We start from the raw sequence: 20,720 nt of genomic DNA on the forward strand, positions 1-20,720 counted from the left end.
GAGGGAGATTTTCAGGTTCAACTTTGGCCTTGGACGACTATGTGGAATTTACACATTCCCCCCAAGTCTGTGTGAGTTTCCTCCGGGTGCTCCAGTTTCCTCCCAGAGTCCAAAGATGTGCAGGTTAGGTGGACTGATCATGCTAAATTGCCCCACTAAATTACCTCTTAGTGTTGCAAGATTACAGGTGAAACATATGGGCCTCGGTTGAGATTTATTGTCAGAGAATTGGTGCAGACTTGATGGGCTGAATGGCCTCCTTCTGCACTGTAGGGATTCTATGATTCTGTGAGTAGCAATCCAATCCTACATGGCCCACTCTATTCCCATAACTCCAATACCTTTCCAATGAAGGTTAACAAACCATTTGCTTTCCTAACTGATTGACATACCTGCATATTAACTTTCTGTGATTTGTATAGAAAGACACCCAAGTCTCTCTGAATGCCAACATTTCCCAGTCTATCACCACTTTAAAAAAAATGCTTTCCATTCTTTCCTACTAAAGTGGATAACTTCACATTTCTCCACAATATATTCTATCTGCATTCACTTAGCCTGTCCAGATTCCCTTGCTTCCTCCACAACCTCACTTTCTCACCTAGATCTGTAACATCGGCAAACTTGGTCTCTTCATCTAAATCATTTAAATCATTGATATAGTTTGAACTGAGGGCGAGGCACTAATCCTTGCAGTATCCCACTAGTTAGAGCTTGACAACCTGAAAATGACCTGCTTATTTCTACTGTTTTCTGCTTGTTAACCAAATCCTCAAACCATGCTTATTCCCATGAGTCCTAATTTTTTGCAATAACTTCTTATGTGCAATGTTATCAAATGCTTTTTGAAAACCTAATACACTACATCCACTGTTTCCCCTTATCCACCCTGCTAGTTACTAGCTCAAAAAACAGGTCCATCAAATTCAATCTTCCTTTTAAAAATGTGTTTTTTCTGCCCAATCATATATAGTTCTCTAAGTGCCCTATTACCAATCTCTAACATTCTAGAATTTTCCCTACAAATGCCGGGGTAACAGGCCTATAGTTGCCAGTTTTCTCTCTCCCTCCTTTCCTGAAAAGTAGAGTAACGTTTGCTATCCTCAGGGACAATTAGAAAATCTAATGGAGTTCTGCAAGATCTAAACTATTGCATCCACTGTTACTGTAGCCACTACTACCTGACACTTCATACTTATAAATACCGTATCCAATCACCCCATCATACCAAGATGAGGAGAAATTTCTTTACACAAAGGATTGTGAATCTTTGGACTTCTGTACCCAAAAGGACTGTGGAAGTTGTATATTTAAAGCATAGATTGATAGATTTCTGATTAACAAAAACGAAAGGGTTATGGGGATAGTGGGTGTAAAAGGCAATGAAGTGAAGTGTCTGATCAGCTATGATGGGCTGAATGGCCTACTCCTGTTCCTATGTACCTTTTTTCTAACAAATTTGACGTGGGATTGGTTAATGCCCTGGATAGGAAGTGCCATTCCCTGATACTGAGCACCTCAGAAAGCAGAACATTCACCGAAATGTTAATGAACGTTACATTTTCAAAACCAAATAAACAGAAAATTACCTCAGCTTTTGGTCCAATGAAAATATCGCCCTCCAGGGCTCCAGCCATGACGCGTACATGCTTGGGCCTTCCCACACTGAAAGAAATATTTTGGAATGAAAAGTTTTCATCTTTACGTTCATAGTGGAGTAAAATGGATATAACAATAGCAAAATCTTGTATTAATATAATCTTTAACATCATCGAATATCCTGACGTGCTTGCCAAATGCATTATATCAGAAAATATGACATCAAACCACATAATATATTACAGTAGATGACTAAAAGTTTGGTCAAAAAGGAAGATTTTTTTTAAAGAATATTTTTATTAGATGTTTTCCACTTGTCAAAAAACTCAATAAATCCCCAAAATCCAGTACAATAAAAAGTGATCATTATTCCACATAAACATACAGAAAAGACTAGAGAATATTCCAATTATCAATCATTGGCATCTCTTTTTGTATGGATAAAGAAAGGATACAAAGAAGACTGGGGGATCTCAATTAACAGGATACAATCATGAGCACATGGCTCCATGATGCACACCCTCCTCTATAGGACAACAGAGGCAGAGCTACACAATGTATGGGATCTTTGGGAGATAATGTACAACCAACCAAGGCCCTGACTCATCATCCCAGGACCTCAAAGCAATGAAAAGATAACTCACAAAAAGGGGAAACTCAGGATAACACCATCAGTGTACGCTGTCATGTACAGGAACCAGCAAGCTAAGAATTCCTATGCCTCGCCTAGGCTGACAACATTACAAATCTCCCTCCTCTCCAGCCACATCAGAGGCACTGAGCAGATTCCCCATCACCGGAAAACTATTTTCCACCAAGGAAACGCCACGCACAAGGAGAAAAATCATTGTTAAGACACCCACCATCAGGGTATCTCAGGAAGAGATAGGAAGCTCCTCTTCCCGATAAGATAGGGAAACCTTTGAGGATTAACTATAATAAATCAGATATCAACATCCACCCACCTAGATGAAGAAAGGAAGTCCCAGAGGGAGAGGAACATCAGGATTATCCAATTGACAGCAGACGTAATTTTCCACATACATGTTTGCAGGAATGACACCAAGAAGAGAACACAACCTCACAACAAGACACTGCCCCGTCACCATATAAGACCACTTGGAGGAGGCAGCCTGCTCCTCCAATCAGCTTAACTTCCAACCAAAGAAAGACTGTACCAACACTGAACCAAAGACCCCACACTTGTACTCAGGCCACGCAATCAACAGGACACAACATCCCCAGGGGAACCAAGACTCAGGGGAGCGAACAATACAGATGTCCCTAACAGAGAAGGTCCTGGGGAAGGACAACCTACTCCTCCGTCCAACATACCCTCCACCTGACCTGGATAAACACAGCCACTGCTGACCTAGCCTGCTCAATGACAATCTAAAATAAGGGCCAACAAGCCAAGAATACCCACATTACTCACATACACTGAACAAAACAAACTACTTCTTTCTCTGGGAACCCCAGGCGTGTCAATTAGGCCTTGCTATCAATGAGATTCGACCTATTTCCCCATCAGAGAAACCCCAACAACTGGATAAATGCTCACCAACCTTTCCATGAGTCAAGCAAACAACCACTTCCACTACCCCTGCAGCCAAACCAAAATAGAAAACCAACCTAACAAGGTTAGACATCCAAGGATAAAACAGCTACATGCAAGGGTGCATTGGGACATAATTCCCCACTCCAACAATACCAGAGGCGCCAACAACAAAAAAAAAGGGCCTAGTCTTTTCCAGGATACATAATCTGTTTGTGCTTTCTCAGGAAACGAATAAGTATTCCCTAATAATGAAAATACTAAAGAAAAATGTGACCTCTATAGTTCTAACGGGAGATTTCCCTCTCCCACAACAAGGACTTATCAGGCCATACCAAACACATCTACACCAAAATACTCATCCACCACTCTGTTGTGGTGCTACTGACCTTAGCTAAAAAATAAAGGGTGCTAAAAGTTGTACTCTCTTGGTACAAATGCAAGGATTACTGCACATAAAAGAAATAACAAACCAGGTAAATACTGCACAATCCTAGTGTCATACAACACACTCAGCCTACTTCCCATAGAACCCCTACAGTGCAGAAACAGGCTACATGGTCCATCAAGTTTGCCCTGACTCTCCAAACAGAATCCCACCCAGGCCCACCCCCCCGCCCAATTCACATAACTCTGTGCATTTACCAAGGCTAATCTCCCTAACCTACACATCTTTGGACACTAAGGAGCAATTTGGCATGGCCAATCCACCTAACCTGCACATCTTTGGACTATGGGAGGAAACCCACGCAGACAGAGAATGTGCAAACTCCACACTGGAACTGAACCCAGATCCCTGGCGCTGCGAGGCAGCACTGCTAACCGCTGTGCCACGAATGGAAAGAAGGAGACCCACACAAACAATTACTATGGCCTCCTCGTTCCACTGTCACCATGCCAGTGGACAAATACTATCAAAACAACAAAATGGGCAATTCTGATTTTCGCAATGTAATAGGATAGCAGGTGACAAATGCTTTGGTGCTTAGTATCATACACCCATCAGGATAAAAGACAGGATCACAAAACCAGGATTATAATCTCAGAGAAACAAAGTTCAGGGTTAATGATGAACTGCAGGGTAATATAAACATCCACAGAGCTTTAAAAGGCCAAAGCCATGACAGAATCATCGTACTAAGTCCAGGAGCCATCCAGAGTTTCACCGAAGCCTCTGAACTGCCGCCATGTTGTCATTCTTAAGCACCGGCAAAGAAAGGCCTAGACTCCAACAGGTGGCAAGGACTTCATATATCGAGCTGCCGCCAAACCTTCTACATGAACACTGGGAACAAGACAATGTTGATGTCTTCAAACGACCCCAAGCTTCATCGTATTTGTGATGCCCAGCCACCAAATTGAGATTGTGAAAACATGGCAGCCAGTTCTGAGATTCGGTCAGGAATTCATCCCCAACACTCCTTGGAAGACTCGGCACACAGATACTCCTTTTCCGCTCCACCTCCCTGAGTCAGCCACACACTGTGCAGCAGGATTTCCAAGAACTGAAGGTGAGCCTTCAGCGAGGAAACTGCCTCTCGACTGATGGGATTCTCTTCTCCACTTATCCATTCGCTTTAGGATTTCCTGCTGTTTATCAAAATATGCACCTAAAATCTGTGCCAGGGAGCCAAAAGTGATGTCCACGACTTCGCTCTTAATGGAGGCCATCATCTTGACACCAGCAGCATCACCAAAGCATAGGTCTGCTCAGCAGTGAATCCGCCACTGCGAAGTAAACTCCACCCCAGTTATCTCTGCTTCAAACAAACAAGGACTATTTCTTGACTGAACTTGGCTCCCCTTTGCCAAAATGTAGCCAGGATCTTCCAAGGGTCACAGCGCAAATTACACACATAAAGGTTGGATGACTATGGGTTGTGCATCAGAATAAAAAAGGATTAAACAGGAGTAGCATCAGAGCTCACCAAAACGAGACGCTCCTGTGCTTACATCCCTCAGAAAGATAGAATTTAAGAAGTGCCTTGAAGCAGGAAAGCAAGGTAGAGAAGGGGAGGTTTAGGGAGGAAATTCCATAGTTTAAGGTCTAGGTGGTTGAAGGCACGGCCACCAATGGTGGAGCGATTAAAATTGGGGATGCTCAACAAGCTAGAATGAGAAAAGTGCAGATATCTCAGAGGGTTGGAAGAGATTACAGAGATACAGAGACGGTGAAGCCATCGGGAGATTTGAAAAAAGGATGAAAATTTTAAAATCAAATTATTGTTTACCCAGGACACAATTAGGTCAGGGAGCACAGGGTTGATAACTGAGTATGATACAGGACACAGGTATCAGAATTTGGATGACCTCAAGTTTACAGAGGGTAGAATGTGGGACACTGGCCACAGGTGCATTAGAATAGTCAAGTCTGGAGACAACAAAGGTATGGATGAGGGTTTCAGCAACAGAAAAGCTGAGGCAGAGCAATGTCACACAGGTGGAAACGGATGTCTTAGTGGTGGTCTGGAAATGTGGCGTCTGTTGGCATGAAGACAGTGAAATGAGAGTGCACCTAAACTAATAAGGTAAAGCTAAGTATCCATGTATATGTGGAAACTGGCATGTCACTTTGTTATACAACTCACTCAATTTTAGAACATATAAATCAAAAAAGTACCTTTAGATTGAAATATCATATTTACTTCTATTTAAGATAGTTCATAAGACTAATTCAAAATCAATTTTTAAAAATCCATGACTTGCATCTAAAAAGATTAACATTATGCTGCTTCCACCCACCTAGATCCTCACCATCTGCAGAAGCAGGAACTTCAGTCAGAAGGAGAGCTGTCATTTAAACATGTCTTTAAATTCTCCACTGGAGAACCAGAAAAAACCAAAAGCCAACAGCTTTTGCTGATGGAGGCATACTGTCTGTTTCTATAGACATACAATTTTTCATAGTCATTTTTCAAGGAGGGCATAATTTGCGAATAGTTGACTTTTAATCCCAAATGGTTGATGTAAGATATCCACTTGACCAGGAACAATAGATTTAATAGCATACTAATGAGAATAGGATTATTACTAGGTTAGTGAACTAGTGGATATGCTCTGATGTACTGTCAGCGCTTACTGTATTAAATTCCTGCTAAGGGCAGCCTTTTCCCTTCCCAAATTATCTTCAGTAAATGTGTGAGAGCATGGGAGAATGGGTGGGAATTCAGCAATGTGCTTTCATCTCTCTTGTTGTTGGACCAGTAACTTCTATCAGGTACTGGGCCTTTTGGTCAGCCTTAAGTATGATAGTCATACCTTGGTCAGCCTTAATCATTTATATGATGCTCATATCTTTAAGTCTCAATTATAAGGGATATAATTCCATAATTACTTTCATTAAAATGATTACTTTTGAACTTACAACTAATAACAGTAAAATTGCAATATTATACAGTGTTTACAGCAAACAGGCCACTCAGACCAACTGATTCATACCAGCTTTTATACTCTGCAGAAGCCTCAAATACCTTACCTCTTCCAATCAACAAATACTTTTATTACTTTCTCCCCCACGCATTTATCTAGTTAACCCATTAAAAGAATCAATGCTATTTGTTTTAACTGCTCCTTGTTGCCGGGGGTTCTGCAATCCAACCACTTTCTGGGTAAAGATGTTTCTCCTGAATTCCCTATTTCTTGATTATCTTGTGTTCATCATCCTTAGTTTTGGTCTCTCCACATTTATCCAAGAACCATCTCATAATTTTAAAACCCTCCATTCAATTGCCCCTCAGCCGCTTTGGGTCACTGGATAAATACTTGAAGGGAAGATGTTTACAAGTCCACAGGGAAAGGGACTAATTGGATAACCTTCCTTTGTGCTGCATTATCATCGCAGAAAAGCTGATAAGACGGAGAGCTTTCACTTTCTAGAATAAAAGCACCACGTTTTTCAGTATTATTCGATAACTATTTTGTCGCAGACCACTATGCACTGACTTTCATTCTTTGCCATGCCTTAAGCACAACCCCTAAAGGACAAAGATTTAGTGTAACTGTAAGAAGAATCGAGGCAAAATGAAAAGATTTACATTTCTGTGGGAAGATATTGAGCACTGGAATGCATCTGCCTGAAAAAATGGTTGGAGCAGGTTTAATAGAAATTTCCAAAAAGGAATTGGATAAATACTTGAAGGGGGAATGTTTGCAAGGCCACAGAGAAGAGGACTAATTAGATAGTTTATTTTTTTTTTATTAGTGTCACAAGTAGGTTTACATTAACATTGCAATGAAGTTACTGTGAAAATCCCCTAGTTGCCACAGTCTGACACCTGTTTAGGTACACTGAGGGCAAATTTAACATGGCCCAGTGCACCTGACCAGAAGGACTTTCGGACTGTGGGAGGAAACTGGGGCTTGGAGGGAACCCATGCTGACATGGGGAGAATTTGCAAATTCCACATAGACAGTGACCCAAGCCAGGAATCGAACCTGGGTCCCTGGCATCGAGGCAGCAGTGTCACTGAGGTTGCAGCCTCCCTCTGTCCTGCATTATCATTGCAGATGAGCTGATGAGAAGGAGAGTTTTCACTTTTTGTAGCTAATAAAATCTATGAGACAACAGTTCCTTTCTGCTTTATAAGCAAGGATTTGTTTGGGGAATTCATAGATGCTGCTACGCATGGTGGACTGTTAAAAAAAAAAGTAATAAATTCCCCACCTAGAGCCTCATAGACTCTTGCAGTGTAGAAATTCATAGTTGCTGTTAATGAGTAATAGATTGCAAGTTAAATATCAATATATTATTGATTGTATGTCAGTTACACATCTGTTGACATAAAGAGCAGCACAGAGACTCCTGTTCTATTAATGTCAAATTTCTGGCATCCAAGTTCCCAACTGAATAACTTCTTATCCTCCAGAGGGTCCGAATCTCTCCTCTGTCTGAATCTATTAATTTAAGATAGACAACATAACTTGAGACCATAAACTCAGTAAGTTTAAACCTTACTGTGGCAAGTGTTCAAACAGAGTTATAAGTATGGTCATTTATAGATAGCCACCAGAAAATAAAATGTCCCGATCCAGACACTAGATTTTAGAACACCCATTTTCTGGGCCAAAAAATAGGCACTTATAGCTCCATTATAACATGTGGCGTGTCCACGCGCATTCCATGCCAGGATAGCCTCGAACGCCAAATCTGCCCAGACTAAATTCTCAAAGTAAATACAAAATAATTCAACGTGTACTTGTCAGGTACAGTGTAATGAGGCATTAAATGCCATATGGTAGGACAGCTGATAACACACCTGAATAAAACACAATCATATTTTATTTCTATCCTGCATTAACATGAATTACTAAAATGTCTCCAAAATACAAGCCAAAAACCTATGATTCTAATGGGTAATTATACAGACCATAGGAATGTTTTCTTAAAACCAGAGAAACTGAGACCATATTTTGCAAGCAAAAGAGTGGGGTGGAGGCGAATGGGGGGGCTGGACTTCCATTCAAAGACTCATCCAACATTTCTTTCCAGAATCTTATTGAAATCAGCTGACATCTCATGGGGGTACTGCAGAAATACTTACTACATTTATTCACAGCAGCATTCAGTAATTTCAACCCCTTGGTGACTTTGATAGCTCAGCATACATAAAAATGATTGCTACTATACTAATACCTCTGCATCTAATAAACTAGATTTTACAATAACAGAGATAACCCGCCAGTCAACTCTCAATTTTAATCTGTATTCCCTCTCTTTTGGCTACAGAAAGTTTTAAGGACATAAATGACTCTACAATATGGGTGGCACAGTGGTTAGTACTGCTGCCTCACAGCGCCAGGGACCCAGGTTCAAGTCCAGCCTTGTGTAACTGCCAGTATGGAGTTTACACATTCTCCCAGTATCTGCGTGGGTTTCCTCCAGGCACTCTGGTTTCCTCTACACAGTCCAAAGATGTGTAGGTTAGGATAATTTGCCATATTAAATTGCTCCTTAGTGTCAGGGGGATTATTAGGGTAAATATATGGGGTTATGGTGATAGGGCCTCAGTGGGATTGTTGTTGACGCAGGCTCAAATGGTCTCCTTTTGCACTGTATTCTATGAATATCTATCCAAGTGGCTAATCCTCAGATATCAGCCAGAACAGTAACAGTCGCGAGGCTATATGACAATGGGGGACAGTACCGTCAATCCCAGCTCTAGTCTCACCCAACATCGTGGCCTGAATTTTCACTCCTAAGTTGCTTTGCAGAATTGAGACAAATTCTGACTCTGCAAATCCAATCTGGGAAGAAATACACCAGAACTTCAGATTCTTCCTCCACTGGGCAGGCTTTATGGGAGTTGTGGCAGGTGACCATGGAAACAATCCAGAGAAGGCGGGATAGGCAAAGGCCTACCTTGGTACACTGGTCCTTTATAGCCCCTGTGTCAACTTAATGTCAACTCATGGCCACTCACCTTTACACCTAACATGTCAACTCAGCTAGTCCACCCACCACGGGCAGACCTCAGGACTCTGCTGAGATTGGATAATTTTTAAATCTCTGCTGATGAATTCACTATTTCAAAAAAAATGATAAAAACACATTCAGTACATTTAACTTTCTTTAATTCCTTATAAAAACAAGCACTGGAATTCACAGTCCCATTTCAAAGAGTTTATAATCATTTCATGCTGCCAATCAAACTGCAAAATAAGAGGCACAACATGATGATAATGAAATGTTGTGAAATCAGTCAGCAGCACTAATCCTGTAATAACAACAAATGGGCTTTTAATCCATAGAGTGAAATAGCAAACGTTTCTTTTTTTAAAAAAACAGTAGTGCAGATAGTGCTTTCAATTATTTATAGGGCTGGTGTTTTAAATACCTTGGCAGTTGCCTTAACATTTCCGATAGGTTATCCACTTTTTATATATATTCATCTCTATTTCTAACAATCCCAAATTGCATCTGATCTTCAAAGGTGTCCCGTGGCCACGTCCAAAGGGGTCCCTTGCTTCTCCAAAGGATATCCTACCTCTCCAAAGAACGTCAGCAGTTTTAGGTCTCCTCCTACCAGGTCTAAAGTGAATGACGTGTTTTAGACATCAGACTAGCTAAAGTCAGATCAGCCTAAGTGAGCTGCACTTTAGGATGTGCCGTGAATCATAGCTATGAAAGTTTGAATCCGCCCCCATTCCTTTCCCCTTGCACAAGTTGCTATGTTCAAGTGTGGGACTTCTGCATTCGGGCCTCTGCCACCATTTGTAAAGTCAGACAGACTTTCCATCTTTACAAACATTCATATTCTAGAAGGGTTTAATGGCTAATTAGCAAGGAATAATAACAATCATTTCCCATTTTGGTCCAGACACACTAAGGCCTTGATTTTACCAATGTCGAGCAGGCGAGGCTCACAGAATGGCATTCTCCAATGGCCTTGGGTGCAATCTTACGAGACTTAGGTAGGTGTGCCGGTAAAATTCCGGCCTGAGTGTGGTAGTTTGGCCAGCCGAGTCTCTGAAGGAGTTTTAAGATGAGTTGCTGCTGTACTTTCCCAAAAAAACCAACAGCAACAACAAATTACATTTTAACACCAACATTTCCCATACATACATTGTCAAATCAAAGTTTGTAAAGGTAACTTTTAGCAACAGTTCTTATTGCATGTGATATTACAACCATTGTGGCCAACCAGCCAACAGCCTGAGCAACTAGACCCGGCATAGAGTTGGACAATCTAAATTAAACAGCAGTCAACAGCTTCTGCAGCCAGGCCTGATGAGAATTTGGACAGCCAAGTTTAAAACACAGGTACAGCTTAGAGGCAAGCAGGCGTAAACCTGGACTTGCCCTGGTAGCTGGAACCAGAAGCATTCAACACTAACCAAATAAGGACAATATCTGTGTATTCCCCAGTTTCAACCAAACTCTCTGGCACCTTAGATTCCTACTGTTACCCTATATGGAATGAGGCTATGTGCCATGCACCTGAGGATAATCATTAGGGGGCATTGGCGATTTCCATATATGGAATCAGTAATCCTATCGGATACTCTGATTGCCGCCCAGTGACCTCACTGCTGAAATGCAGAAAAAGGCTCGAAGAGGGGATAAGAAAATAACCTGGAAGCCACCCCCAGTGAAAACTCAACTCAGTCCCCAGCAAAGACTCGACCCCCAGCAAAGACTAGGCAGAGACCAGTGACGATGGAAGAGGGCATGCAAGACCAACTTTCATGAAGAAGACCCTGAGTCTGAAAGTGAGAGACAGCAGAATCAGACCTGACAACTCGGTCAAGTTCATCGATACGGGGAATATTAGAAATGTCAGACAGATAGCATGAAGTATTGTTATATTGGGAAGTTAAGAGTTGTTTCTGAATATGATTTGTGTGATAAGGATTTGTCAATAAAATTTGGATTGATTCATGGACTGGATCTTGTCCTTTGTCCATCTGATGAGTAAGGGCACCCAACTGGCTGAAGTGTCCGCCTGTTTCCAGACAACACTACGTTATTGCTACAAAGTGTTATAAAGCTTAACAGTGAGCCGTTTGAGAATCAGGTTATGGATTTCCCAAAGTTTGACATCAGAAACAGTAGTTGTCACCTGAAAAATGTGACCGGTGTAGAGCTAGTACTTTCCCCTGGTTTACAATGTTCATACATACAAGTCACACAATTCCAGTACAAATACTTTAAAAAATATATATAGTAACAGAAAGATACTTACTAATTAGGAAAGCAGTACTTTGGAATCTGATCACCCGCAAAGCCAGCTTTGACAACACCAGAGCCCTAGAACAAAGTGTAAACATGCATGAATATGAACACGTAGACTTTCCTACTTTGGTTTGTAAATTTTCAGTGTGACAGCCCTCTGTGATTAGTGGTTTGTCCACAGGGACTTCTTGTAATTACTGGTAAGTGAACTCAGTGATTCTATCCTAACCTCCAAAGGACAGTGTCTGCTTCTCAATGGAAAATGTGTCACCGTTGCAGAATTGCTGCTTAATGAATAATATGTAGTGATTTTGTAAATACAGAAGAATACAGCATACAGAATTCTCCAGATACTGAGCTCATAGTTTGTCAGTCCACAAACATACTGGAAATGTGATGATCTAGTTCTCCCACAGATCTCAGCTTGCAAACTTGTGCTCTAACACAATATCAATTATTTTCGCTAAAACAGCAAATACTAAGGGAATTTCCAATGTGCCACTTGCAACTCAATAAGAATTTTTTTTTATTCATTCATGAGATGTAGGTGTCGCTGGCAAAACAAGCATTCACTGTATGTGAACAAGGGACAGTGATGAACCGCCTTGAAGCACTGCAGTCCAAATGGTGAAGTTGTTTCCACACTGCCGTTAGGACTTTGACCCAGTGATAATGAAGGAATGTCAATATATTTCCACGATGGGGAAGGTGTGTGACTTGGAATGGAAATTAGAGGTGGTGGTGTTCCCATGGAGTTGCAAACCTTCTAAGGAGTTGCGAGTTTGAGAGGTGTTCTCAAGATGCCAGCCTGCATTTTGATACATTTCAGGATGCAATATTACCACTGGTGATATTTAACTTATTCAACCAAAACTTTGTGGCAGAAATCACATTTAACCAAATCATTTAGATGTCTTAATTTGCATTTCTTGTGTGATATTCTTAATGTAGCAGCTCAAACTGCTCCCATCAGCTCACAAAACTGTGCTACCAATAGAACAAATTGGTATCATGTCACTTAGAATGCTCCTTTGAAACACAGCTCAAGTTTAAAATATCTAAATCTACAAGCTGTATTTCTGGGTGCTTTGTCATAGTTCAAGTGGGCATTGTATGAGAATCTCTCACCCAATATGAAGGGCCACTGAAATCCTCATCACAACACTGCTATTTTTCTTAAGTCGCATTAATGAAACGACATTGGGTTCAATTCTCAGAGCCTATTCGCCTTGGGTATAAATCCCGTTATGGCTGCAAATTCTCGTGAGAGGGTCATAACGGGATCTGCGCTGGGAATATCTCAGAATGAGATCTTCTCCAGCCCCTGCCGGCAACAAAATTAGATGCATGTTCTGTGAAGGTGTGAATCTGATTAGCATTAATTTGTACAGATTTAAATATTCCTAAAGGCATTATGCTATAGCTTCCAGGAGCATCAGATCCTTCCCTACTCCCACCAGCATTACATTACACTGGCGGGAATCATTACTACTCTCCAGCAATCGAGATGATCACAGCAAGGGCACAGAGGCCAGCATAGAGGCCTCCCAGATGCTCAGAGACACAGTAGGGCAGTGCTAGGTTGGCACTGTCAGAGACAAGGCAACAATGGGATTGGGGGAGGATGGAATTGCTGGTGATAACTGATAGTGGGGTGGGGACCTGTTGAGATCAGGGCACCCTTTCTGTGGAACTGACCTTGCTGCTGTAGGCCCCACTCCTCAAGAATGCCAGTGCAAAAGACTGCTTTTGTTAGGAAAATCTGGCTGTTTCTCTGTCAAGAGAAACACCGGTTTTCAGTCAAAACCTGACACACTTTTGGGGAAAATTCCACCTATTGTGTTTTTTTTTACAGGAATTACAGGAAAATAACTGTGAGGGTTATATGAGCAAGCCAATGATTCAATAAGATTCCATAATAAACCACTGCAGAGAACATTTTGAGCTTGATCATTATGAGGAAGTACCAGTGGTGGAACAATTGCTGGCAGTGGTTGTGATGATTTAATTTGATGAGAGTAATACATAGTATAGTTTAATTTACTTTCTGCGCTATTTTAAGCAGATTAATTAGCACAGGTTAACATCGGCACTAAAATAGCCTAAACAAGGGTTTAACACAAAAGTATTAACCAGTGCATTAAAAATAAAGAACAAAGCCTAGAAGAAATTCATCTCCAAACAGTGGATCTCATGACATTAAAATGTAATGGCTTTAGTATAATCTTTCCACAATCATATTGGTACATTAGCCAAATGACAGCAGCTTTTAGACTTAAAAAGTAATTTGATTGCTATTTTCTTTTCAAGTGACTGACATCAACTGATGCAGTATGTATTCTATTGTAAAGTACTTCTTTAAAAAAATGTTTCTCAAATATTCAGTTGAGCTGATCAGAATCCTTAAAGATAATATGTATTATGCAGCATACTTCTAAAATTGTCTTCAAATTCTCAAAAATAATTTGAAGCAGAAAATTTCACATCTTTCTCATCTTATGCAAATTCGTCCAAAATAAATCACAAATTGGATAGAGATATGGTAAACATTCAGGTATATTATTCATATCTTGTATGAATAGATGAAAAAGTAGAAAATACTATCAAAGTTCACATATGAACCTTGTCCTGCTCTGCTGTTCTTAATCAAGCACAGGGAAATTCAAAGCTAAGATACAATTTGGGATTCAGATAACATGTATCAAGTAGTAAATATTGTGCCTTTTGTAGTAAAGGATATTGTTTGTACTTTGTTCATTCAGGGTGGTTCTATAGCTGTAGTCCACCAGATATCGACATTAATGTTTTATTTTTTGTCTTTCATTTTGAAATGGTTCAAAACCAGTAACTACTAGTTATTTCTTCCCTTGATTGTTTAAATTCTCTGGTGACAAATTAATCAAAAGAAGCAGATGGTGATGGTCTGCTAGTAAGGCTCCCGGTTTAGAGCATAGCCGGCTGCACAAACTCTGAGTCACTCCAAGGAACTGCCTGTTCCCTAGATACTATGGCAGAGAGTCGGAGTTAACCAACGTGGGATTGTTTTTTCGTACATGTGGGGGATAAAAATAATGCATGTTCCAACATTTACCAGTACAAATTCAACACAAAGGAGTCACCTTAATTCTAATTATTTTTAAATTTATGTAATTTCCACATTCGTTAACAAAAAAGAATGGCGTAATCTACGAAAACGTTCATGATATTGACATTCTCAAAAGGTCCAAAATTCAAGTCGCTGACACACAATGCCACAGCTGCGGACATACAAGAGAACAGGCTAAACGCCTCATCCCAATCACTTGCATGATATCATTCAATCAGACCACTCCTGAGTGTGTGGCACAAATCGTCAGAAGAGCAAGCAACGACAATTATGTTTTATAAGCAGGATTTATGTGACTGTTGATTTTGTTTGATTAATATGGATGGAAGATATGTACTAGCTTCTCAGATGAAAATTATCATGATGATTATATAACACATATCAGAACGTTTCAAATAAACATGTTCGCGTGTAGTATTAATGTTTAGCATAGGAAAGCACATATAATTTTTGTTTCTGACATGAATTAATAAACATTATTTTTGATTTTTAAAAATGCATACATTTATAATAGTAGCAAAAAAAAGCAATATATTTATAGTTTTCATAATTTTCCATTATAATAAAAGAACAAAGAAAAGTTCAACACAGGAACAGACCCTCCAAGCCTTGCTGGTTGTGATGCCCTAACTAAACTAAAAAAAGCCTTCTGCCATTACTTGGTCCATATCCCTCTATTCCCCCCCTTCTAATGAGTTTTTTTTGCAGGGGCAAAGAAAAGCAGGGCAGGAGCAACTGGTGATCCTTGCAATCTTTTGTTCCACATAAGTAGTCCATGCACAAAAAAAGTTTGAGAACCACTGCTTTATAACAAAGACTGTAAGATATCAATCAGGCATCAAGTTCTCACTCAGCAACACTAAGCAACTTCTTCCACTAAAATTTCGGAAATGTATAAAAGTGTAAAAAATGTACAGCACATCCACTGAAACTGTGAAATATACCCAACAGTGCAGTTATACTTCTTTCAAACTAGGGCTGAGAGTATTCTGAGTTAGATATAACATTGGGGTAAAATACTGGCAGAGCTTTGATGAAAGCAAAAGCTGGATGAATTAAGAATATTGAAAAAGAGATGTATTGGCCCAACTCTTGGCTCAAGCATGACTTTTCCTATGGGGTAATGGTACCAATGTGCTGAATAAACCTTGTAACAACACACTAATCTCTCTGCAATTGAAACTGTAATGGTAGTTTTTTTCAAAGAATTCCTTCAAGTTCTCTTTAGAGCCACACAAAGGAGCTATCAGTATAGCACAAAATTTTCACAATACAAGTATTTAAGACTTTTTCTGGTGAGAGAAGCATTGGTGTCAATCCATGTATATTTTTAAATTCATATACAAATTACTAGCAATTCTCCCATACTAATATTCCGAAGTTGAGGGGGCAGTCAGCGTTGAGTTAAAGGTCAGGATGGCGACTAGCACTGAAGCTTAAATTGAAATATTGGGTAGGGCAGGGCAGCAGGGAAAAGGTTGCACTATAAAACAAAAATTTAAATAAAAAAAGATTAAGACCCAGGAGTGCAGTAAGACAACACAATGGACTGGAGAAGGGATATATTCGTTAAATTCAGCCTAAGCACAAGCCCCAATGTCTATACATTAGCATGCAATAAATGGAGGTTTAGATTTGTGCGTATAATCACTTTATTTTGATTCATTTCAAATTTCATAGTGGCTTTAAATTCATCACTGTGTAAATATTAACACATCTTCAGTTAACACAAGCATGTGGAATTTCTGTGTTCTTAAAGGACTGCAAAAGCAAACAGTCCAAAGATGTGTCGGTTAGGTAGATTTGTCAATATTAAATTGACCCTCGTGTCGGGGCAGTGAACGTGTGGAGTTACGGGATTATGGTCGGTACAGACTCAATGGGCCAAATGGCCTCCTTCAGTACTGTGAGAGTTCTCTGATTCTATATTTCATATAGTGTTAATTATGCATTGGTTAATTACAGAATCTTATAGCACATAATGAAGGAACATTTAAACTATCAAATATGTGCCAGTAACATTTTCCCCATGAACTATCCAGTATAATCCTACTTGTCTTCTCATTCTCTGTTGATTGCAGTTCCTCTTTTGGAAGCAGTTACTGCATCCAATTGCTTTTTAAGAGAATGTGTGGACTCTATGTCAATAATCATGTGGTAAAAAGTCTGACAACACCAGGTTTTAGTCCAACCTATTTATTTGATAATATTCTCACAAGCTTTCGAGGGGTTACCCTCTTCGTCAGGTGAAAGCTTGTGAGAATATTATCAAATAAATAGGTTGGACTAAAACCTGGTGTTGTCAGACTTTTTACTGTGTTTACGCCAGTCCAACGCCAGCATACCCACATCATGAATAATCATGTGGAGCATACAATGTTGTTACAAAGAATCTCCGCTTAAGATTATTTTCAATTTGGATCCTATCATTCCGATTTATCCAATTTGTGGAAACAATCAATCACTATTTCCTTCACTTTTACATATCAAAAATAGAAAAAGGAATTTAATATCAGGCCAAATATATAATAAGCCAAATGGACTATTTCTTTGTTGTAAATTCTTCTTAACTGCAATTCTAAGTCAAATCCTGAAAACTGGTGAAGAAGTCAAAGCATTTGAAGCCTCTTTTCACAACTATCTCTTACTACACCTTAGAATGGAGTCATAGAGACAGCTTTGGTGGGAGAGGGTGGCAGCATCAATTTGCCCATAAGTAGGGATTTAATTACTGATAATTAGTTACCCACCATTGCCGAGTGGGTAACTGTTTCCAGTCACACCCTGGCTCAGGCAAGAGGTGGGAATGTGCAAATAGAAGACTTGATCCATGCATTTCAAAACTGAATGCGGATGCTTTCCACCCGCTGAAGCTAGCAAGTGCCTGGAGATGGCTTCCTGTCAGCAGGCAACCACCTCTGGCATCTCTCTGACTGCCAGAGAGATGATGTGGCTACAGCTTGTCAAGCATTTAAAACACCTTAAGGCATACTCATATTGGGGATGGCACAGTGGTTAGTACTGTTGCCTCACAGCTCCAGGAACCCAGGTTTGATTCTTGGCTTGGGTTACTGTGTGTGCAGAGTCTCCACATTCTCCCTTGTCTGCATGGGTTTCTTTGGGGTGGTCCGGATTCCACAGTCCGAAAGACATACTGGTTGGGTGCACCACCCTCAATGTACCCGAACAGGCGCCAGGGTGTGGCGACAGGGGGTTTTCATAGTAACTTAACTACAGTGTTACAATTAACCTACTTGTGACACCTGTAAATAAACTAAACTAAACTAACCCTATCCACAGTGACAGTGGCCACACAGAGCCTCTGGCACTCCCAATGGCATTCTGCAGCTTGCTCATCATCCTTAGTTGGCTGGGTCCTGGAAGCAGCCTGGTATTGTCCACCTCGGGGTAGATTGTACACTTGGGAGGACTTTATAAACCACCAAAGTAGGGATTCTATATTCCAACCACAACCAAACTAAGATCCTGTACTATTTCAACATTAGCTCCTTAATTTGTATTCCCTGTCTGAGAAGACAAAATCAAAGATTTAATTTCCTGGCACTGTCTAATTTCAAAACCAACATTTAAACATCATCTTTTTTTCTGAATCTGAGCCTCAGCGGGCACTGAGATGGCAAGTATATCTTAAAGAATTCATTTTATTGCAGTGTAATTCGGAATTTCTTTTTAAAAAAAGTAGTTGAGAGAAAAAAATTAGGATGTGACAAACAGAAATATGTAAAAAAAAATAAAAATTGGCAGTCTTGACAGCAACAATATGAAGTATAGACATAACATTTTATTTTAAATATTACTTTGCAATCAGCTGCCCAATAAAATCTTGGTCAATGTTGACCACTGCAATAAGGAGTAAGAAATGAGAGGACAGAATTAAATTATCCCAATAACATAGATAATATTAATTTAAAAACCCAAACACATAGGAGTGATTTCAAAGCTGTAATCTCATTTTGGGATTTCATTAACGTGGCTTGAATCTCTCATTTATTTTTTCCACTAGCTTTCCTCTCCTGAAGGTGCTGATTCATGATGTGGCATTTATTCCAAACCTGACAGAGGCCTCAGTTATTTTAATCAAACAGCCATTGTTCACAGCAAGACATTACAGGGAATGTCAGGGTATTATATAGGACATAGGGACATCAGAGCCAAACTGATGTTATCTTTATACAATGCTGATATATTAATTACCCAGAAAGCACAAGCAAATAACAATCAGAAAAGGCAGTAGCAGTTTTTCCTCCCAGCATTAAGGGTGATATGAACAAATTACACACCTTGACTGCTCATTGGCTCTGATCAGAAAACACAGCACAAACTCAGGAGGATTTTCCCCTAGATTTCAAGACTCTGACATCAGGATTAAAAAGGGATCAGAACAGTGTGCACTGTGAAGCAGTTACCCTTTTTCATTCAGTCACAGAACATGGGCATCGCTGGCTATGCCAGCATTAATTGCCCATCCCTAACTGCCCTTGGGAAGTGACAGTGAATCACCTTCTTGAACCTCTGCAGTCCATTCCAGTGAAGAAACTGTGATATAGTTCCAAGCCAGATGCTGTGTGGCTTGGAGGGAACTTGCAAATGGTGGTATTCCCATGCATCTACTACCCCTGTCCTTGATGTTTGGAGACGCAAGTTTGGAAAGTTGTTGAAAGAGCCTTGATGAGTTGCTAATGTACATCTTGTACACACTGTGGCGCTGTTCATCAGTAAGTACTATTTGATAGCACTATCAACGAGACCTTTGATCGCTTTGCTGATGATCAACAGATAGCTGATGGGCAGCATCTGGTCTTGGTGGATTTAACCTGTATTTTGTGGAGAGGATACATCTGGGCAATTTTCCACATCACCAGGTAGATGCAAGGAATACAGCTGTACAGCTAGTTCTGGAGCACAAGTCTTCAGTACCATTGCTGGAATATTGTCAGGGCTAATAGCCTTTGCAGTATCTTGTGGAAACTGCATGGGTTTCCTCTGGATGTTCCGGTTTCCTCCCACAGTCCAAAAGACGTGCTGGTTAGGTACACTGGCCAAACTAAATTCTCCCTCTGTGTGCCCAAACAGGCTAAACACAATAAGAAGTCTCACAACACCAGGTTAAAGTCCAACAGGTTTATCTGATAGTAAACGCCACAAGCTTTCAGAATGCTGTTCCTTCGTCAAGTGAGTGGAGAGTTCTGATCACAAACAGGGCATATAAAGGCACACACAGTTTACAGGATACTGATTAGAATGTGAGTCTTCACAGCTAACCTGTTATTCAAGTCTTCAAGGTGCAGACAATGTGAGTGGAGATAGCATTAAGTATGGGTTAAAGAGATATGTATTGTCTCCAGACAGGACAGTAAGTGAGATGTTGCAAGTTCAGGCAAGTCATAGGGGTTACAGATAGTGTGACATGAACCCAAGATCCCGGTTCAGGCCATCTTCATGTGTGTGGAACTTGGTTATCAGTTTCTGCTCAGCGACTCTGCGCTGTCATATATTATGAAGGCCGCCTTGGAGAATGTTTATCCAAAGATCAGAGGCCGAAAGCCCGTGACTGCTGAAGTGTTCGCCAACAGGAAGGGAACAGTCTTGCCTGGTGTTTGTCGAACGGTGTTCATACATCCGTTGTCGTAGCGTCTGCATGGTGTCCCCAGTGTACCATGCTTTGCGACATCCTTTCCTGCACCATATTAGTAGACAACATTGGCCGATTTGCAAGAGGATGTGCCGTGTCCCTGGTGGATGGTGTTCTCATGCAAGATGATGGCATC

At 40.4% G+C, this 20,720-nt stretch overlaps 1 protein-coding gene across 1 annotated transcript in view; it reads right to left on the reverse strand.

Annotated features, from left to right (window-relative positions):
• Positions 1-20,720, reverse strand: part of LOC145354491 (alpha-centractin) — a 55,908-nt gene that overhangs the window by 26,396 nt on the left and 8,792 nt on the right. Inside the window, exons 2-3 of the mRNA XM_080205897.1 lie at positions 11,836-11,900; positions 1,590-1,665 (exon numbers count right to left, since the gene is read on the reverse strand). Of these exons, the coding sequence (XP_080062023.1) occupies positions 1,590-1,665; positions 11,836-11,900 (141 nt within the window). The remainder of the gene's footprint in view (positions 1-1,589; positions 1,666-11,835; positions 11,901-20,720) is intronic.

This window comes from Carcharhinus amblyrhynchos, chromosome 17 (assembly GCF_965287045.1).
Source record: "Carcharhinus amblyrhynchos chromosome 17, sCarAmb.v2.hapA, whole genome shotgun sequence".
NCBI classification, from domain to species: Eukaryota; Metazoa; Chordata; class Chondrichthyes; order Carcharhiniformes; family Carcharhinidae; genus Carcharhinus; species Carcharhinus amblyrhynchos.